Source organism: Rhinolophus ferrumequinum, chromosome 6 (genome assembly GCF_004115265.2).
Source record: "Rhinolophus ferrumequinum isolate MPI-CBG mRhiFer1 chromosome 6, mRhiFer1_v1.p, whole genome shotgun sequence".
Taxonomy (NCBI): Eukaryota; Metazoa; Chordata; class Mammalia; order Chiroptera; family Rhinolophidae; genus Rhinolophus; species Rhinolophus ferrumequinum.
In genome coordinates this window covers 35,855,922-35,876,482 of record NC_046289.1, presented here as the reverse complement: position 1 = coordinate 35,876,482, position 20,561 = coordinate 35,855,922, and the positions used below count along the sequence as shown (strand labels likewise).

At 36.2% G+C, this 20,561-nt stretch overlaps 1 protein-coding gene across 9 annotated transcripts in view; it reads left to right on the top strand.

Moving 5' to 3' along the window:
* The first annotated feature begins 36 nt into the window (after nucleotides 1-36).
* Nucleotides 37-20,561, top strand: part of KIAA0586 (KIAA0586 ortholog) — a 105,150-nt gene continuing 84,625 nt past the window's right edge. For 4 of the 9 annotated variants that reach the window (XM_033109487.1, XM_033109489.1, XM_033109488.1 and 1 more), the window contains exons 1-7: nucleotides 37-139; nucleotides 589-882; nucleotides 1,797-1,867; nucleotides 4,750-4,819; nucleotides 5,796-5,865; nucleotides 18,100-18,274; nucleotides 19,055-19,276. In XM_033109487.1, the coding sequence (XP_032965378.1) occupies nucleotides 684-882; nucleotides 1,797-1,867; nucleotides 4,750-4,819; nucleotides 5,796-5,865; nucleotides 18,100-18,274; nucleotides 19,055-19,276 (807 nt within the window). In that variant the 5' untranslated portion in view covers nucleotides 37-139; nucleotides 589-683. Of the gene's footprint in view, nucleotides 140-588; nucleotides 883-1,796; nucleotides 1,868-4,749; nucleotides 4,820-5,795; nucleotides 5,866-18,099; nucleotides 18,275-19,054; nucleotides 19,277-20,561 lie in introns of those variants that run through there. The other 5 variants (XM_033109486.1, XM_033109493.1, XM_033109494.1 and 2 more) reach the window with 5 other exon arrangements.

Genomic DNA, 20,561 nt, shown 5'->3' with positions numbered 1-20,561 from the left:
TATCAAGGGCGGGCTTAAAGGGAAGTGGGTGTTAACCCGCGAGCAACTGAAGCTGTTGTCAGACCCGTGGCTGCGCGGTTGCCGGGCATTCTGGAGACGCGGCGGGGTGAATTTGTGTCCCGTGGTTGCATCTGGAGGGGTGTGTAAGATTGTTTGTCTGAGCAAAGCTATTAAGCTTCTTATGTGGCTGATTTAAAAAAAAATAGCATTTCGTTTTTACCTGCTTGACCCTTTCTTCTCAACAAATCTTAACTCCGCCTCCATTTCTGTTTGGTTTTGCACTGCCCACTCTCGGGTTGGGGGATGCACTGTTATGGTTATTATTGCTCATGCGGCCACTCTTCTCATCCCCATTTTCAGATTCATTGACATGGTGCATTAATAGACTGCGTGCGAAAAATGGGTGAAAATAGTGTTCTAATCTCTATGCTTGATTACATACCAAAATTGAAATTTCTAGCTTTGTGCATAGTCTGTTTAGACAATGTTTTATTTAAAAGTTGATGACTGCATATTTCAAAATCACTTGAAATTCACGTTTTCTTTATCATACTCCCCCCACTTCTTCTGACCCCATCCCCTCCCCAGTCCTCAAAGCGGTGAAAATTTTGTTCTGAAGTTTTCTGGACCCAGAAGAAAGTTTTTCTATCCAGAACGGTGGGACTAGTTTTGTTATAAATAATATGAAAGGCTCTGAGTTTATCCCGGAAAAGAAAAAAACACTTAAAATACCAGCGAAGAGGCTTCGTGAGGTAGTTTCTCCAAATCAGGGAGATAACTTGGCTATGCTGAAAAATGAGTTGCCCTGTGTTCCTCCAGCGTTGTCTGCAAATAAACGTCTTCCTGTTAGAACGGGGACTAGCTTGAATGGAACGTTACATGGTATGTGATTCCAAATAGTTTTTCAACCAGTTTTCATTTCTGTGCATCATTAGTCTTTGTTTTCTTTTCTTTTTTTGTGTTTCATAATTTAGAGGATTTTTAATGTTTAAATTAACAAACGTAAGGTATTTCTAGTTAGTACAGGTGTTTGGAAACTGACCATTTTCCCTTGGAAAATGGCCAGGCACATTCTACATCAAATAGTATTGAATGGAAGGAATGAATGAAACTTTAACATTTCCTATTGTGTTTTTTCTTTGTGTGGTTTTTGTACACTGTTCTTGTTCACATCTGTGATGGACACACAACTTGTATGATGAGCTTACTTTTCACTGCTAAGGCTTTTTACCAAATGCTCTACCTTCTGTTTGGATTGTGCTATCCCATTGGGCATAGTAGAAAAGCACATCTGTCATTTGATGGTGTCCACCTTCCGATTCACTTAACCTGTTTGGAGCTCAATGAAAATGAAGATAACATATGCTTTACCCAATTCACTGCTAATTGTAAGGATCAAATTAATGAATATATGTACAAAAACAAAAAATGCTTTTATACTGTTGCTGATTTTGGGTACAGCATATCATTAGGCCTACTGTTAAATCATGCTTTTATATCATGTACATATTTTATTCGTGGCAAATGACTCAACCCTCGTTTGTCCAAATGCAACAGTTTAATGATGTATTTTAAAACATTTTATACTTATCTCACTTGATTGTCAGTACTGACCCATATTTTCCAAAATATCAGTTGTAAAACCTTCCATTTCTTAAGTTTTTGCATGAAAAGTGGCTTCCAATTTAGGTCTTGCATTAATATATAGTTTATAATTGTTGAATCATGCCTGTACAGTTTCTAAATGTAAGGTTCTGATTTGAAAATCACTAAAATTGATTTCTTTGTTTTATTAGGTTCATCAGACTTAACTTCTGTTAGAAATTATCACCTGCATCCATTAGAAAATCCCATCGAGTCAGAAAGTGTAAGCAAAAGGATTCTTAATTATGATCATGTTAAAATTTTCAGTATTATCAAACAGTGTGAGCTTAAATTACATTTGATTAGCAACAGGTGTTTTTATTTAAATTTCCCTGACCAGGAGAAATGTTTGGCATACAATTATGACTCGAATAATGTTTGAGATATTAACGAAAAAGCTTTCTATAGAATAATAAATATCCATTAGTTAAGATAATGACCACTGAAAGAAATACTGTAACTGAAAAAAAAAAAGCTCTGCTATTATCTAAGGAAAAGGTATTCTAAACCAGAGAATTATGTAAGTTAAAGGAATAGTAGCAACATACTTAAAAAAAAAGTGATGTGTGATTATACGTAATACAGACTATTATGAGGTCTTTTATGGGTTTTTTTGAGGAGTCTTTAAGAAACAAAAACAGGACATTCTCATCTTAACCTTTTTATTTATAATGCTGAAATTATTTGGTGATAAATACAATGTTTTGGTCATGCAGTCTAATTAGACTTTGACCACTAATCATAATGTTTACCTATGTATTGTCAATTTGACAAGTCTATAAAGAAGACACTTTCACAATGTAATATTTTGAAAATTGAAGCTGGTAAACTAAATGAATTTGAAACTGTGGTCAACTTTGTCAAAAACTCACAGTAAAAATGTATAATTATGGGCCATATTTGGTCCCTGAGTAAATGCCTAACCTTTGGGTTGGTGTTTTTTGTTTCTTTTTTTGCACACCTTATTTAATGATTAATGCTATTCAAATTCCATTAATAATTTCTCAGACCTACAGATGCACTATTAACATAATTGAAGATAAATGGGTGACATTTGTTGTGAAGACAGGCAGGATTCCATTACATTTAATATGGGCTCAGCTTGTTTTGTGCAGTTTTGTCTAATGTAAAATATGCCTGCAAAGCAAACTTAGTTCATTATCATTTTGCCATGAACACAAACTGCAATCTCTATACATCATGTTTTTGTTTCATAAATGAGTGCTGAAATTATGCTGTGGATTTACTATTTTAATGAGAAAACTAAAGGTGTTTGTTCCTGACATGCTCACATTTATATCTGCTCCTGTTCATACATATTTTTTCCTACTACCAGAAGATAAGATGTCCCTTTTTCTATTTGGGGCTATTCCTTACACATGTGTAGAAAGAAAATAAAAACTTAAAAAAAAAAAATTTTATTGCAGAAAATACAAAAAGAAAAAAAATTCCAGAACTTAAAATCACCATCTGTTAACATTTTGAATTCTTTTTCTATGTGTCTATGTTATGAAATTATATATATATGTGTGTGTGTGTATATTATATCTATATATATACCCACACACATATAACTAACTGAATAGTGTTAAGGATACCAAGTAGTATTAAGGATATTTATCCATGTCATTTTTTTCCTAAATACTTTTAATGAGGTCATAGAATTTCAAGGTATATATGTGTGTGTGTGTGTACACACACACTATGGTGTATATGTGTGTGTATATGTACATATATATATATATATGTATATATACCATAGTTTATTTGTTCGTATTTCTGTCAATTGAAAAGGTTTTTTTCCCTCCAGTTTTTGATAATATAAACAACCAGGTAATAAACATTTTGGTGAATATCCTGGGTCATTTCCTCACAATTAATCTCTAGATATAAAGTTATTAGATCAAAGGATATGCACACTTTTTGAAATGGTTGTGAATTGCCTCTAGAAAGACTGTACCAATATGTGTTCTCTCCACTGGGTTTGATTCTTTACTAGTTGTTTGGCTTTAGGCAAGTTAACCTCTTTTTGCTTCATTTTTATCATATGTAAAGTGCTTAATACAGTACCTGACATGTAATAAAGAGCTATATGTTAACTGTTAAAAATATTTATATATATATTCTCTCCAGCAAGGTAGTGAATGGAATTATTTCCCCCTAGTTTTACCAATATGGACCATTAAAAGTAAACAAGAAATCTTTGCCATTTGACATGTAAAAATGGCATCTCATTGTTTTATTTTTTATTTCTCTTATTAGTAGTAAAGCAGAATTTTTTCACATATGTAGTTATTTACATTTACTTTTTTATGAATTACATATTATATGCTGTGCTTTTTCTTACTGAATTGTAGGAGTTCATCGTGTTAATTTTCCAGATGCATTTTACTATATTATTAATCTCACTGGCTATATTTAGAAAGTCAACACATGTTATCAGCCGATAGCCTGGATCAGTTTCTTTTTATGCTTTTCCCTTTTCTGATGTAGTAGAAAAAAAGAAAAGGTGCATCTAAGGCAGGTGAATAGCAATGTTGAAAGAATCTAGTACTTAAAAAGTCATGGTATCTTAACACTGAATAGAATCCTCGAGATGAAGGCTAGAGTTAACAAATGTGAACAGAAAGCTGTTTGTCAGTAGGTGTCACCTGTATAGAGAAGCCTTCTGAGATCAATATGACCCAGCGACAAAGAATGCTGTGGTTAGTTTGTGATTTTGTGCCATGCATTGGCCATCTTTATGTATTCCTTGGGACTCCCTGTGAATTGAATTTTCACATTGACCTGTGGCAACTAAGATGCAGCATAACTTGCTCGGCTAGAAATGACAAATTGAGATTTGAGTCTGAACTTCAGGGCTGCAGTTGCTTGTTCATTGATACCTTCACTCACTTGTCTGACAGCTCACTACTCACTCATTCAACAAATCCTCGAGTAGCTTCCAGGTACCTAAGTGTTGTGGTGGTGCTGGGAATTAAATATACAAAGCGCACAGTCCTGCCTCCCAGAATATAGTAGTCACATAGCTAGTAACTGCTACTTGATAAGTGATAAATCATAAAGTTTATTTAACCTTTCATTTCTTCCTTTCATATCCTGAAGGATTTTTCTAAAGATGTTGCAATGCAAGGGTTGCCTTTGGATAAAACAGAAGAGAGCAACAGACAAAAAGGTAAAAGGTTAAATTTGATTTTTTTTTATTGTGGTGAAATACACATAATATAAAATTTATCATTTTTACCACTTTCAAGTGTACAGTTTTGTGGTAATAAGTACATTCGCATTGTTGTGTATCCATCATCACCATCTACCTCCTGAACTTTTTCATCTTCCTTAAATGAATCTTTGGACTGCTCATTAACTCTAACTCCCCATTCCCACCTCCCTCAAGGCCCTGGCAACTACCATTCTACTTTCTGTCTCTGTAAATTTTACTGTACCTCTTATAAATGGAATCAGACAATATTTGACCTTTTTGTGATTGACTTATTTCAGTTAGCATGTCTTCATGGCTCATCCGTGTTTTAATATATGTCAGCATTTCCTTCATAAGAAAAGAGTTTTAGATTTTTTAGATATTCATTGATTTTTAGACATTCATAGTTTTTTTATTTTATTTTTAATTAGTTTTTTCTTCTAAATTAAGGTATTAATAGATTCTCTAAAATTCAGAGAAAGATTTGCAATGGTAAAGGTGATTTTATTACTACCAACCTATTGCATAGGTTTGGTATTAGAAACCTATTCATAAATTCTAAATTCAAGTTTTGGATTGCCTTTGGTAAGATAATAGATTAAAACTGTGCTTTGAAAATTTTATTTAATGGCTTCTTTTTAAGCAGTTGGTTTTATTTTGTTCTAAGCAGTTTTTTCTTCAGAGTTTAACCAAATGTTTCCAATTTGGCCCCAAGTTTTTTTGATAAAATTCTTTCCCCTAGGTTCTTGGATTATGACTGTTGTTATTTAGTCACTTAACTTATTCCTTGCCTTTTTTACTTTTTTTCCCCATTGCCTTTTTTAAATTGGGGAACTCTATTGCTGAATTCTTAAATATTCTCTTAGTTAAAAGAGGGTTTTTTATAGTAGCTTATTAAAGTTTAATAAATTTTTAGGAATCTGAAGTATATTTTTGTGTCTTGATTTTGTAGCAGATGACATCTTTATTTCTCAATACACCATGGGACAGAAAGATGCTCTAAAAGCAGTTTTAAAGCAAAAGTAAGTTTCACTTACAGAAAATCGGTGGATCAGTTTTTGTGTTTCTGTGTGGTTCTCTAAAGTCAGTTTCATTTATACTTCAGACATAGGAAAAACTTTCTCTTCAATGTGTGAAATATATATTTGTGATAATACGTATAAAGCATTTTTCATGGTACTGGGCACATACAAAGTATTCAATAGCTGTTAACAGTTATTATAGAAGAGGTACTGTTCTAATCATTTTATGTGCATTACTTTATTTAATACTTACAAAATCCAATGAAATAGATTCCATTATCATCCCAATTTTACAGGATTCCCATTTTATAGATGAGGAAACTGAGTCACAGAGAGATTGATTTTTTCCCTATGTCATTTAACAAGTAGTCACTAGGCTGGAATTCAAACTCAGGCAGTCTGCCTTTAGAGCCTGAACTCTTAATCATGTCACTATACTACTTGTAGCAGTGGTCAGGTAGTTCCAAATACATATCCTGTTTCCCCAAAAATAAGACCTAGCCAAACAATCAGCTCTAATGCGACTTTTGGAGCAAAAATTAATATAAGGCCCGGTATTATATTATATTGTGTTATGTTATATTTATATTATATTATATTATATTATATTATATTATATTATACTATACTAGGTCTTATATTATAGTAAAATAAGACCGGGTCTTATATTAATTTTTGCTCCAAAAGACACATTAGAGCTCATTGTCTGGCTAGGTCTTATTTTCAGGGAAACACGGTAATACCTATTATTTACCATCAAAGAATATTTAGACTTTTCCTGGTCAAGATTTTTATTGCATGTGAACCATTTTTTCTTTCTTTTTTTTTTTTTTTTTAGTTTCAGGTGTACAGAACAACATAATGATTAGACATTTACACCCCTCACAAAGTGATAACCCCCCCCAAGTCTACTACCCCTCTGACATTGTACATTGTTATTACAGTACCATCAACTGTCTTCCCTATGCTGTACTTTACATTCCCTTGACACTATGTATATGTATATTTTAATTATAGTTGACATTCAATATTATTTTATATTAGTTTCAGGTGTACAGAGCGGTGGTTAGGCATTTATATAATCTAAAAAGTGATCCCCCCAATAAGTCCAGTACCCATCTGACACCCATAGACTTTACAACATTATTGATTATATTCCCCATACTGTATTTCATATTCCCGTGACTATTTTGTGACTCCCAATTGGTACTTTCTAATCCCTTCACCTTTCCTCATCTCTCAACCTCCCTCCCATCTAAGCAACCATCCGTTTTTTTCTCTGTACCTATGAGTCTACTTCTGTTTTGTTTGCTTATTTATTCTGTTCTTTAAAGTCCACATATAAGTGAGATCATATGGTATTTGTTTTTCTTGGTCTGACTTATTTCAAATAGCATAATGTTCTCTAGGTCCAAATGGTAAGACTTTATTCTTTTTATGGCAGAGTAATACTTCCTTGTATAAATGTACCACAATATCTTTATCCAATCGTTGATTGATGGACATTTCAGTGTTTCCACATCTTGGCTATTGTGAATAGTGCTGCAGTAAACATAGGGGTGCATACATTTTTTTGAATGAGTGTTTTCGATTTCTTTGGATAAATACCCAGGAGTGGAATTGCTGGGTAATAAGGTAGTTCTGTTTTTAATTTTTTGAGGAACCTTCCTATTGTTTTCCATAGTGGCTTTACAAATTTTCAATCCTACCAACAGTGTACCAGGGTTCCCTTTTCTCCACATCCTCGCCAACACTTGTTGATTTATTGATGATAGCCATTCTGACAAGTGTGAGGTAGTATCTCACTGTGGTTTTTATTTACATTTCTCTGATGATTAGTGACATTGAACATCTTTTAATATGTCTATTGGCCATCTGTACATCCTCTTTGGAGAAATGTCTATTCATGTCCTCTGCCCATCTTTTAATTGGATTTTTTTTTGGTGTTGAGTTGTATGAATTTTTTATAAATTTTGGATATTAGCCCCTGTCAGATGTGAAATTGGCAAATATCTTCTCCCATTCAGTAGGATGTCTTTTTTGTTGATGGTTTCCTTTGCTGTGAAAAAACTTTTTAGTTTAATATAGTCCCATTTGTTTATTATTTTTTTTTTTGTTTCCCTTGCTTGAGGAGATATATTTGTAGAAATACTACTAAGGGTAATGTCTGAGAGTTTTTCCTGGTCAAGATTTGATAAAGGGGCAAGCTTAATACCTGGTTGGAATGAAAGGAGACCATGGCTGCTATTCCACCTAAGTGTTCCCTCCAAACTTTATCTGAAATACCAATGAAATACAAAACCAACCTTGGCAACAGCACCATGATAAACATGAAAGAATACATCTACTACTTGGAGGCAATTTTTATTATGCAATTTTTATTATTTTTATCATTAGTCGGGACAAAATGAGATACATAGTCTTAGGCTAAATATATTCTACTCCTGAATCAGAGCAGAGTGGAAGATCCTTTAGAAACAGGAAGAATTTTTACTTACTTTTGAACTCTCTCCTTATTCAGAAAGGAAATTTTTATATTTTGTAAATGGAAAAACCAGTATTTCTAATAATGTAATTAAAATAAATACACAACTATTAAAATAAAAAGTTTATTCTTTTTCTACCTAATTATCCAGAGTATACATGTTACGCTCTGGGAAATGCAGGACTAACGAAAATAAATACTATTTCTAAACCACAAAGGTGTGATCTTAGCCAGTCAGTTTCACATCTGGTTGTTTGGCCTCATCATGTTTTTCTTCTTTGCATTTTTTTTAGCCTACAGTTTCCAATGTGTGATATGGGGGTTAGGAGAAGAGTTTGCATCCTGGGGTTTATAAATATATAACAAGGAGGAACATAAGGGCATGAGGGGTGATTCAGTCTCCAATTCTGTACTAGAACTAAAAATTGCAGATTACATCTGACTCAGTTGTACAGAAAGTGATTACCACTTTTATCCAGCTGTCTTCCAATAGAAGTGGCTGCTTGCAACCACAACAGGGACTTGATCAATTTGCCTTCAAGTCAGAACTCTCCGAACTGAAATCTCTCAGACCTCTCAGAACTTGCAGATCTGAGAGGGAGAAGTTGTTCATAAACAAGTGGATAGCGAGAGGTAACTATGAACACTTCCCTTCTCATCTGTGGGCAGTAGTTATCTCCCCTGCTTCCTCAGGATGAATGAACAGAATTTAAAAAAAAAAAGAAAGAAAACTAAAAGGGCCTCTGAAAAGGTAATTGCAATGTAGGGAATAATAATTGAATCAAAAATGATTCTTATCTTGGGTTAAAAGACAGACTAATTATGTCTCAAGAAATTAATTTCTCTGTAGTCCGTGTCACTTGAATTTTTTTTTTTTTTTTTTTTGAAAATGGCAGATGAAATTTGGTATTCTCAACTGTATGTGCTTCCAGGTTAATTTTAGAATCGCTTTACCAAATTTCATCTACATACATGTATATGTATATATGTTTAAGAATACATATACATATAAAATACACACAGTTGAGAATAGCTAATTTTGGAAAAACAAAAATGGAATGATGGCAAATTTGCCCTATTTGATATTATAATATGCTTTCAAGTTACAATGATAAAAGGTAATAATAGACTGGAGACTTTTAGGAATGAAAAGTCTGGCCAGAGTGTATAGAACTAGGGATGAATGTGACTAGACAGGTAAGCAAGGGGCCAGATTATGAATTCCTCTAAAGGAGTTTGGACTTTAAGAGAAATGGCAAATCATTTAAAAGTTTTAAAGTATGATATATATTTCTTAAAATGTTCACTCAGGTAGCAATATCAAAGAATAGATTGGAAATGGACTGTAGTACAGGAGAACACTTGGCTTCATATTTTTCAGGGATCTCTTTCAGAAATGGGTGAGATTAGTCCTGAATGCATTGAGGAGTGGTGGAATGAGGGTGGGAATCATGGTGGGTTGGAAAGGAGTAGACAGAGTTGGATGATATTGAAAGGAACTGATGAATCCCAGCTTTTTGGCTTGTATAAGTGTATGCATGGTCAGTAGTATTCATTGAGAAAGGGAATCCTTGGAGGAACAAATTTCATTTCAGAAGTAGACAGGGATTTGAGTTGCCTATGAGACATTCAAGTGAAAAATGTCCATTAGAAAATTGAATATAAAGGTCAGTAGAAAATTGAATATAAAAGTCAGTAGAAAATTGAATATAAAGGTCAAGTTTACAAAAGGGACCTAAGCTAGAAATCCAGATGCAGAAGTCATCAGTGTGTGGATGGTAGTCTAAGCTCTGGAAATGGTTAAAGTGACTCAGTGAGAGTGAAAAGAAAGATGGCCTAGGGTAGGACTGAGAAAACCAGACCTTTAAGAAATATTCAGAGAGCAAGGTAGCTACTAACTGCTACTCAGAAAGTTTGTCCAGGGTTGTAGGGGGGTATGGTGTTAACAAGGCCAAGGGAAATGAGGTTCTAAGTCTGATATGCTGCTTAGAAGTGAAGAAAAATAAGGACTGAAAAGTGCCCACTGAATTGAGCAAGAGGAATCATTAGTGGCTTTGGTGAGAGCAGTTTCAGCATAGTATTGGGATAGTTGCCAGATTCAGAGGATTTAGACTAAAGAAAAACGTTCTAACTAAAAGACTAGTGTAGAGGATCACTTCTTAAATTATATAAATGTCTAACCACTATGCTGTACACCTGAAATTAATCTAAAATAATATTGAATGTCAACTGCAATTGAAAAATTTAAAAATGAGGGGAAAAGGTGAAGGGGAATAAAAAGGGCCGAATTTCCAGGTATAAAACAAATAAGTCATGGGAATGTAATGTACAGAATAAGGAGTATAGTCAATAATATTGTGAAAGCATTATATACAGTGTCAGATGGTTGCTAGACTTATGGTGATCACTTCTTTAGGTATATAAATGTTGAATAACTATAGTGTGCACCTGAAACTAATATAATATTATATGTTAGCTATATTTTAATAGAAAGAAGTAATTTCTTCTGAACGGGAGAGCTGTGTGCATTTTCTAGTTATTTACACTTAGAAGCATTTTACATTTTCTACATTGAGCATTTAGTTAATTTGATAGTTGGGAAAAATAAAATTTAAAAGCGTATAAAGAAGTTGATGTCTAGCTTTATAATATTTCTCTTGTTGGTCAATTAGCCAATTAATGTAAAATGAGAGATCTTAAAGGGTAACTCATTCAGACTTCGCACAGGAATACTGAAAGATAGGGAATGTCTGAATTATATTTGTTAGTACACCACTCAGGCAGTTAAGGATATGTATATTGAGCACCTGCTATGTGTTTAGCTTTTTGTTAGTTGCTGTTTGGTGTAAGAGAAGTCCCCCTCCCAGTTTCCTCCACCGCCCCAAACCCCACTGCTGTCCCCATCCCAAGTTGCTTAGAGTTTAGTTGAGGAACTAATATGTACGTATATGGAGGAATAGATTAGAACTCACAGGAAACAGAACTGCATTCAGTATATTAAACTGTACAGACATTTAAACAATAGCATGGCTGATTATCAAGCATCAATTTTGTATGAAAGTGTTAATGAAGGGAGAGATCATGAGGAAGTGTTATAAGGACAGGCTTACTGAAAAAGGTAAGGTTCATGTTGGATGTTAAAGAAGAGGAAAGAAATAGTAAGTGGGTAGAAGAAGCTTGAGTGAGAAAAGGCATGGAGTCAGCTGTGGCAGTGGTGTGGTATAGCCAGTGAGGAGCGTAACTCTGGAGAGCTGTTTTGTGAAATATCAGGAAGTATATATAGGAAGCTAAGGCAGGGCTAGAGGATGGAGTGTGTGGAAGACCAAACAGAAGAAATTAGTATATTCAGTTGTCTATAAGAAGCAATTTTAGATTTTTGAACCTAAATATGTGTGGGAGAAATGTGTGTGGGAAGTTTTTAATCAAGTAAAAACTAGAAGAATGAAAATAGTTGGCAAGAGGTGATGAAGCGTTTTACAGGAGAGGGAGAAGTAATAAGGGAGAAATGCTATTTTGAGAGAGAAAGCTAGGTGTCCTGGGAAGATCTCTGGGAATTGGACCCTAATTCTGCTGCTTACTAGTTCTGTGACTTTGATCAAGTAAGTCCCATTACCTCTGTGGACCTCAGTTTCTTCATGTATAAAATTAGGAAATTAGGATAGATAGCCTATTGGGCCCCCTTGCTTCTATAATTCTATGACACTATTCCTTCAATTGTGATGAAATAATTGGCAAGACTTGATGACTCAGTTGAGTATGAGAAGCTGAGTGGAGGATGGAGAAGTCAAAATAACTTAAAATTTTGAGAAAGAGAAAAATGCTCAGAGAGAAAAACGATGCTGTTAGTGGAAATGAAGAAATATCAAAGAGGAGTAAGTGTTAAGAGCTTCTCTACATTCTTTAAAAATCAAGGGTGGGGGTTGATGAACTCCGTTAGCTTTTTCTTGTCTGGGAAGCTCTTTATTTGTCCTATTCTAAATGATAGCTTTGCTGGGTAGAGTACCCTTGGTTATAGGTCCTTGATTTTCATCACTCTGAATATTTTGTGGCCCTCCCTTCCTGCCTGCAATGTTTCTGTTGAGAAATCAGCTGACAGTCTCATGGGAGCTCCCTTGGGGTAACTAACTGCATTTCTCTTGCTGCGTATAAGATTTTTTCTTTGTCTTTAACCTTTGGCATTTTAATTATGATGTGTCTTGGTGTGGGCCTCTTTGGGTTCATCTTGTTTGGGGTTCTCCACTTCCTGAGCTTGTATGTCTGTTTCCTTCTCCAGGTTAGGGAAATTTTCTGTCATTATTTCTTCAAATAGGTTTTCAATTCCTTGTTCTCTCTCTTCTCCTTCTGCTACCCCTATGATGTGAATGTTGGTAAGCTTGATGTTGTCCCAAAGGCCCCTTAAACTCTCCTCATTTTTTTGGATTCTTTTTCCTTTTTGCTGTTCTGATTGTGTGTTTTCTGCTACTTTATCTTCTAAATTGCTGATTCAGTTCTCTGCTTCATCTAATCTACGGTTGATTCCTTCCGTTGTTTATTTCATTTATTGTGTTCCTAATTTCTTACTGGTTCTTCTTTATGTTTTCTAGCTCCACTTTTATGTTTCTTATCTCTTTGTTGAAGTTCTCACTGAGATCATTGAACATTCTTATAACCAGTGTTTTGAGCTCTGAATCTGGTAGATTGCTTGTCTCCATTTTGTTTAGTTCTTTTTCTGGAGCTTTGTTCTGTTCTTTTATTTGGGACATGTTTTTCTGTCTCTCCATTTTGGTTGCCTCCCCGTGTTTGTTTCTGTGTATTAGGTAGGGCTGCTATGTTTCCCGGTCTTAGTAGAGTGGCCTTATGTGGTAGGTGTGTCGTGGGGCCCAGTGGCAAACTCTCCCTGGTCACCTGAGCTGGGTGCTGCAGGTGTTTTCCTTGTGTGGGTTGTGTGTGCCCTCCTGTTGTAGTTGAGCCTCAGTTGCTGTTTGCACATCAATGGGTGCGATTCACCCTCAGGCTGATTGGTTGTGAGGACTAGCCATGACTACAGTGGAGGAGCTGTTGTGTAGTAGCTGACCCTAAGGAGCAGGATTCGCTTTAGCAGGGCTCTGGTGCCTGCCCAGTCCGCCCTTTGGGTGTGTCGTCATCAGAGTTGGCTAGGTGGTGCTCAGGTTCAGTGTAAAGCCTGCCACGGGTGTGCTGGCTCCAGGGCCTCCTGGGGAGGGGCCCTGCCATAGGCCAAGTTCAGCAGCAGACTGTGCCCTGCCTGGGGCCACCTGGCATGAGCCACAGAGCAATCCGCAGATGGCCTCCACCTGCTCTGGGCTTGGCGGTGCCTCGAGAAACCAAGCTGTGAACGAAAGCCACCTGCCACCTAGTGCCAGGTTTGGGGCTGCTCAGAAAGAGGTATGGGGCATGCCGAGGCCAGATGCTGCTTGTTTGGGTTTTGTGAACTTTTGAGAGAATTTAGGAAAGTACACAGGATGAGCCAAGACAGCCCATTTGTGTGGAAAAACCACTAGAAGTAGCTTGCGTAGGTCCACAAGTTGAGTGTAGCGGAGTCTCAGGGAATCACCAGGACAGGATGAACAGTATCAGCCAGACTGATGGAGACTCATACATGGTGGCTGCTGGCAAACACCAAACAAGTATTACAAAAATTGTTAGAAAGGTTTCTTTAAGAAGAAAAGGGAAAAAAAGATAAAAAATATGAATAATAAAATGGCAATAACTACATATCTATCAATAATTACTTTAAATGTAAATGAATTAAAATTCCAATCAAAAGACATAGGGTGACTGAATAGATAAGAAAACAAGACCCTTACATATGCTGCCTACGAGAGACTCACTTCAGATCAAAAGATACAGACTAAAAGTAAAGAAATGGAAAAAGATATTTCATGAAAATGGAAACAAACAAGCTGAGGGAGGTAGCAATACTTACAACAGACAAAATAAACTTTAAAACAAAGGCATAACAAGAGACAAAGAAGGACCCAGTAATCCCACCTCAGGGTATTTATCTGAAGAAACCCAAAACACTACTTGGAAGGGTTGTGTGCATCCATATTTCATTGGACCATTGTTTACAGTGGCCAAGATGTGGAGGCAGCTTGTGTATCCGTCAGTGGATGAGTAGATAAAGAAGAGGTGGTACATATGTACAATGGAATATTACTCAACCATAAAAAACAATGAAATCTTACCATCTGCAACAACATGGATGGATCTAGAGGGTATTGTGCTGAGTGTAGTAAGTCAGACAGAGAAAGACAAATGCCATCTAATGAACAAAGTAAAGGAAACAAACTCATCAATAAGAGAACATTCTGATAGTTGCCAGATGGGAGAGTGGTTTGGGGGTGGGTGAAAACGGGGAAGAGATTAAGAAGTACAAATTGGTAATTACAAAGTCATCATGGAGATGTAAAGTATAGCACAGGGAATATGGTCAATAATATTGTAATAATTATGTATGGAGTTCGGTGGGTATTAGATTTATCGGGTGATCACTTGTAAGTTATATAAATGTACCCTCGGGCAAGGAAAGTAAGAGAAAAAATAAACATGGGATTACATTAAACTGAAAAGTTTTTTCACAGTAAAGGAAACCATCAATAAAACAAAAAGGCACCCTACTGAATGGGAGAAGATACTTGTCAATGATACATCTGATGAGGGGTTAATATTCAAAATTTATAAACTCATCCAACTCAACACTAAAAAACAACCCAATTAAAAAATGAGCAGAGGACATAAAGAGACATTTCTCTAAAGAGGACATACAAATGGCCAACAGACATATGAAAAGATACTCAACGTCACTAATCATCAGAGAAATGCAAACAAAAACCACAATGAGATACCACCTCATTCCTGTCAGAATGGCTATCATCAATAAATCAACAAACAACAAGTGCTGGCGAGGATATGGAGAAAAAAAAAGGAAACCCTCATGCACTGTTGGTGGGATTGCAGATTGATGCAGCAACTATGGAAATCAGTATGGAGGTATCTCAGAAAAACTAGAAATGGAATTACCTTATGACCCAGCAATTCCACTCTTAAGTATCTATCCAGACGGACACTTGTCTTATTAGGGAGATCACTTCATGGACAGTGTAGATGCCCGACCACTGCAGTGTACACCTGAAGCTGAAGCTGAATAATACTGAATGTCAACTATAATTCAATAATGTCACAGGATGTGGAGTACGGCATAGGGAATACAGTCAATGGAATTGTAACAGCTATATATGGTATCAGAGGGGTAGTAGATTGGAGGGAGGGGGGTTATCATTTCGTGAGGGGTGTAAATATCTATTACATTGTTTTGTACACCTGAAACTAAAAAAAAGAAAAAAAGAAAGAAAGAATGAAAAACAAAAAGTAGAAATTAATAGTTACAAAATAGCCACGGGGATGTAAAGTGCAGCACAGAGAATATAGTCAGTAAAATTGTAATAACTATGTATGGTGTTAGATGTGTACTAAACTTATTTGGGGGTTCACTTCATAAATTATATAAATGTCTAACCACTATCTTGTACACCTGAAGCTAATATAAAGTAATATTAAATGTCAATTATAATTGAAAAATTTAAAAACCTTTTTTAAGACAAGAAAAAAAAAAGGTGATTATGGTAGAAATGAGGTCATTAGGGTAGGCCCTAATCCAATATGACTGGTGTCCTATAAGAAGAGATTAGGACACAGACACACAGAGGGAAAACCATGTGAGGACACAGAGAGAGGCGAACCGTTTACAAGCCAAGGAGAGAGGTCTCACCAGAAAGCAACCACGCTAACACCTTGATTTTGAACTTCCAGCCTCCAGAAGTATGAGACAATATATTTCTGTGTTTAAACCAGTCTATGGTACTTTATTATGGTAGTCCCAGCAAACTAACGCAGTGGGCAAGGACCACACAATGTACTGGCATTTTGAGAAGCTCTAACAGGAGCTAATAGCCCAAGAAGATCCACATGGCAGTAAAGTGAAATATTAATGCTTCACCAAAGATGTTTATACATCACAAACATCTCAGTTGGGTAGATATCTCCATGACTGTCCTAAGGAGCTGACCAAGTCATGTCCTGGCCTGGCCACACTGGGCGGGGAGTCTTGCCTTTCAGCTGGTCTGCCTTTCCAGAAGTTCCACAGGCCAAATCTTGGCAGAGGTCCGATTCCGCTACCTAGCTTGGTCAAACCTCACCCGGACACAGAAAATTATTTGTCAAGAATAATCTTGCCTTACCCGCTTCATAGTAGCTGTTGCACATCAGGTAGGCAGTAAGGGAGCCCAGCCCCCATGCATCATGGTTCAGAGGACCCAGAGTATTTTCAGCTCTGGCTCAATCAATATCAGGCCCAGAGCCCCCAGGGCCAGCATCACTTCCTAAGAGCCATGATCAAGGACTTGGTGGTCATGACCCCAGAAGAGGGAGGGCATTACTAAGACCTGGTGTCCCTCCAGCTCACCATTGGCTGTGGACTAAATGTGTGTGTCCCCAGTAATTCTTATGTTGAAATCCAACCCCCAATATGATAGGATTCAGAGGTGGGGCCTTTGGGAGGTGATTAGGTCATGAGGGTGGAGCCCCCATGGATGGGATTCGTGCCCTTAGAAAAGGGACCCCAGAGAGCTCCCTTGTGCCTTCTACCATGTGAGGACACGGCAAAAAGGCAGTGACCATGAACCAGGAAGTGGGCCTTCACCAAACACTGAATTTCCTTGCACCTTGATCTTGGACTTCCCAGCTTCCAGAACTTTAAGAAATAAATTTCTGTTGTTTATAAAGCACCCATTCTATGGTACTCTGTTATAGCAGCCTGAACAGACAGAGACACCATCCAAATGAACCCTAGAAATGGTCTGACTTACACCCCAGGAAACTTGCTACATCTTGGCTGCTGGTTTTGCCATAGGTGCATCCATGACAGGTCATGGAGAGGCAGGGCCTTCCATAAAAAAAAAAAAAAAATGTGTGATCACTATGTTGTACTCCTGAAACTTCTATAATACTGTATGTCAACTGCGATTGAAAAATAAATTATTTTAAAAAAAATCAAGAGTGGAAACCCAGCACCGGGGGATGGAGTGCATTCCTGCCTGTTTTACTTAGATTCTTTCACCAGGGACTCTTTAGTTTTGTCAGTGGTTTATTTTGTTGTCTTCTTTAGGCCAAATATAGAGCAAAATTGACCAGTCTTTTATTTTTAGTATTTAGTTAAAATACTTTATTGCAAATATGTATCTATTTGCTAAGCTCATTTTTAACTCAAGCTCTTTAATTATAGTGCGTTTTATGCCTGTTTTAACATACTTTGTGATATTTGTTAGTTAAATCTAAATGAGCTGCAATTCAAAAAAAGTTTTTTTCAGCAGTTTAACAATCCCTCTTGGGTTATCTTCTTTTGCGAGTAAAGCTTGGTACTTGGATTCTTAGAGCCTTTTCTGCATGTTTTAAATTTGTGCTTCTTGATTACATATCTTTGCAGTTGTGCCCATGTCTTTTTCACGTCTTATTTTCTGAAATATTACTGCCTTCAAGGGATTATCTTCTTATTTCTTTAGCGTTTAGTTACCTGAGCCTTCCTAGATTTCATTAACCGCATGACTAATAAGATGCTGATAAGGAAAACCAGGGGATTTACTTTTTTAAAAAATCAGGAAGACTTACTTACAGCAGATTACCACCATAGGTATTTCTTGAAATGGTTCAATGTAGCTTACTGAATATATTTTTACTCCTTTTTTTATTTACAGAGCTCAAAGCATGCCTGTTTTTAAGGAAGTAAAGGTACAGCTTTTAGAGGATGCAAGCACAGAAAAGGACGCTGTTACTCAGGAGACTAGAACTTCACCCAGTGCTATTGATTCAGCTACAACTGTGGCTGCAGCAACTGCTGCCGCCATTGCAACTGCAGCTCCACTGATAAAAGTATATTTTTCTCCCCTGATATTCATTCCTAACTTCTTTGTAAAATGTGAAAATATTTATTAGGAGCTGATTCTATAGATGGTTGTGTCCAGCTAGAGACATTGTATAGACTAGAGACATTGTATAGTTGCTCTCAATTTGAAAGAATTTTCCTGTTTGTGGTTGTGTATTACCTCCCAGGAGTTGTGATACTTACCTAACCCTCATTGCTGTGATAATGCTGGAGAACCCAGGACTTTTCCCAGTTTAGCACTGAAAACATCTCATCTTGGGAACTCAGGCCTGGGCAATCCAGGACAGTCGGTCATCCTTATTTTAGAGCTAGAATGGACTTTAGAAATCATGTGTGCCAACCCCCACAGTTTGTAAATGGGAAAACCGAGAAGCAGGTCAGACTGAGAATACGAGAAACAGGTCCCAGAGCTAACAAACAGGTGGCAGAGCCAAGACTAGAACTCCAGACTGCTGACCTAACAGCCTGCGATTAGTGAAGTATCAGAAGCTACTTTGTTCTGCTATTTCCTTGTTTTTAATTTCCATTTAAGTATTTTATTTCTGGCATTATAAAAATTGTATGTGGCGAATTTATTTTTTTATGAGAGAAAAGATCTACTTAGGGATAGCAATGTTGTGCCTTTTCTTTCTGGATTCTAAAAATAAAGGCATAAAAAGATTCAGAGGGTGAAATCTGGTTTGATCATTTCTCAATACCAATTGCTTTAAATAATGTTTCTAGTAATTGAGCATGTTTTCGCTATCTTGATATTTGTATTGTTTTAGGTGCAAAGTGATTTGGAAGCAAAAGTCAATTCTGTTACGGAATTACTCAGTAAGTTACAGGAGACTGATAAACAGTTACAACGTGTTACAGAGCAGCAAACAAGCATTCAGAATAAACACGAGAAACTACATTGTCATGATCATGAAAAGCAAATGAATGTGTTTATGGAGCAGCATATTAGGCATCTTGAAAAATTACAGCAACAACAAATAGATATTCAGGTATCTCTAACAAAGTCAGCACATGTCCCATGGTCTTTTGTCACTTGGATCTCCAAGCTAATATTCATTGATTATTGCAATAGCTCATTAGATTGTAACAGTTTTAGTTCCTAAATAATGATTTGCTTGTTCATCATTCTTTCCCCTCTTTGTGGAGAACTCTGCATGTTCTAGTTCAGATGTCACTTGTTCTGTAAGACCTCTGCTTATAGTTGGCTTCTCCTTTTGTGGTATTTCTAATCATACCATTTAAAACGTGCTTATATCACATTGAAATTATTTGTTTACATCAGTGTTTCTTAGCCTGGGAATGTGCATCAGAATCACTTGGAGAGCTTTATAAAAACATGTCTGCTGTAGCTCTCAGAGATTCTGAGACAGCAGGTCTGTGGTGGGGTCTGGGAATCAAAAGCTCTGTAATCGTACTGATGCACACTGTGGATGAGAACCATCTGGTATACATATTGTTTCTTCAATTACTTACTTAAATAAATGAACATTTTTTTAGTATCTTTTGAATATGAGGCACTGAGCTCTTATAAAAAGAAGTGTTACTCTCACAAGAAGTTGATAGTATAGTTTCTTATTTATTGTGGAATTTCCAGTTCCTGGGATAATTCCCAGCACTCAGGTACTCAGTATATATTTTTTTTCTTATTAATGTGCAACTTTAAAACATTGAATTAAAATATAACATTCAGAAGGATATACAAAATACATTTATTATATAGCTCACTATATTATCACAAAATGAACATTAATATGCTGTATTTTCAAGACTTCTTAATAGTTTGTCTTGAGCTTTCATGTGGTTGAAGATAGTATTTTTTTCGTGGAATTTTTTATTTGGCTACGAAATCTGACAAGAGCCTTTAGTAATAGTTTTAAATGTCTGTTAAGATTATTTTTGGATTTTAATTAATTTTTCAATTAGATTTATTGGGGTGACATTGGTTAGTAAAAGTATATAGGTTCCAAGTATACAATTCTATAATACATCATGTATGTATCACATTGTGTGCTCACCATGCAGAGCCAGTTCTCCTTCCATCACCATGTATTTGACCCCCTTTAACTTCTTGTACCACCCTCTTCCCCCTTATGAAGATAGTGTTTTTATTGGAATGATGATGGGCATGACATGTAAGGTTTTAGTAACTGCTCCCTGCATAACTAAAACTGTGTGTGCAGCATGTTACCTAGGGAAAGGCTACACAGAGTCTTATCAGAGTTCTCTTCCCAGTCTACAGATAACTGCACTCTGAGGCTTGATTTCTTAACCTAG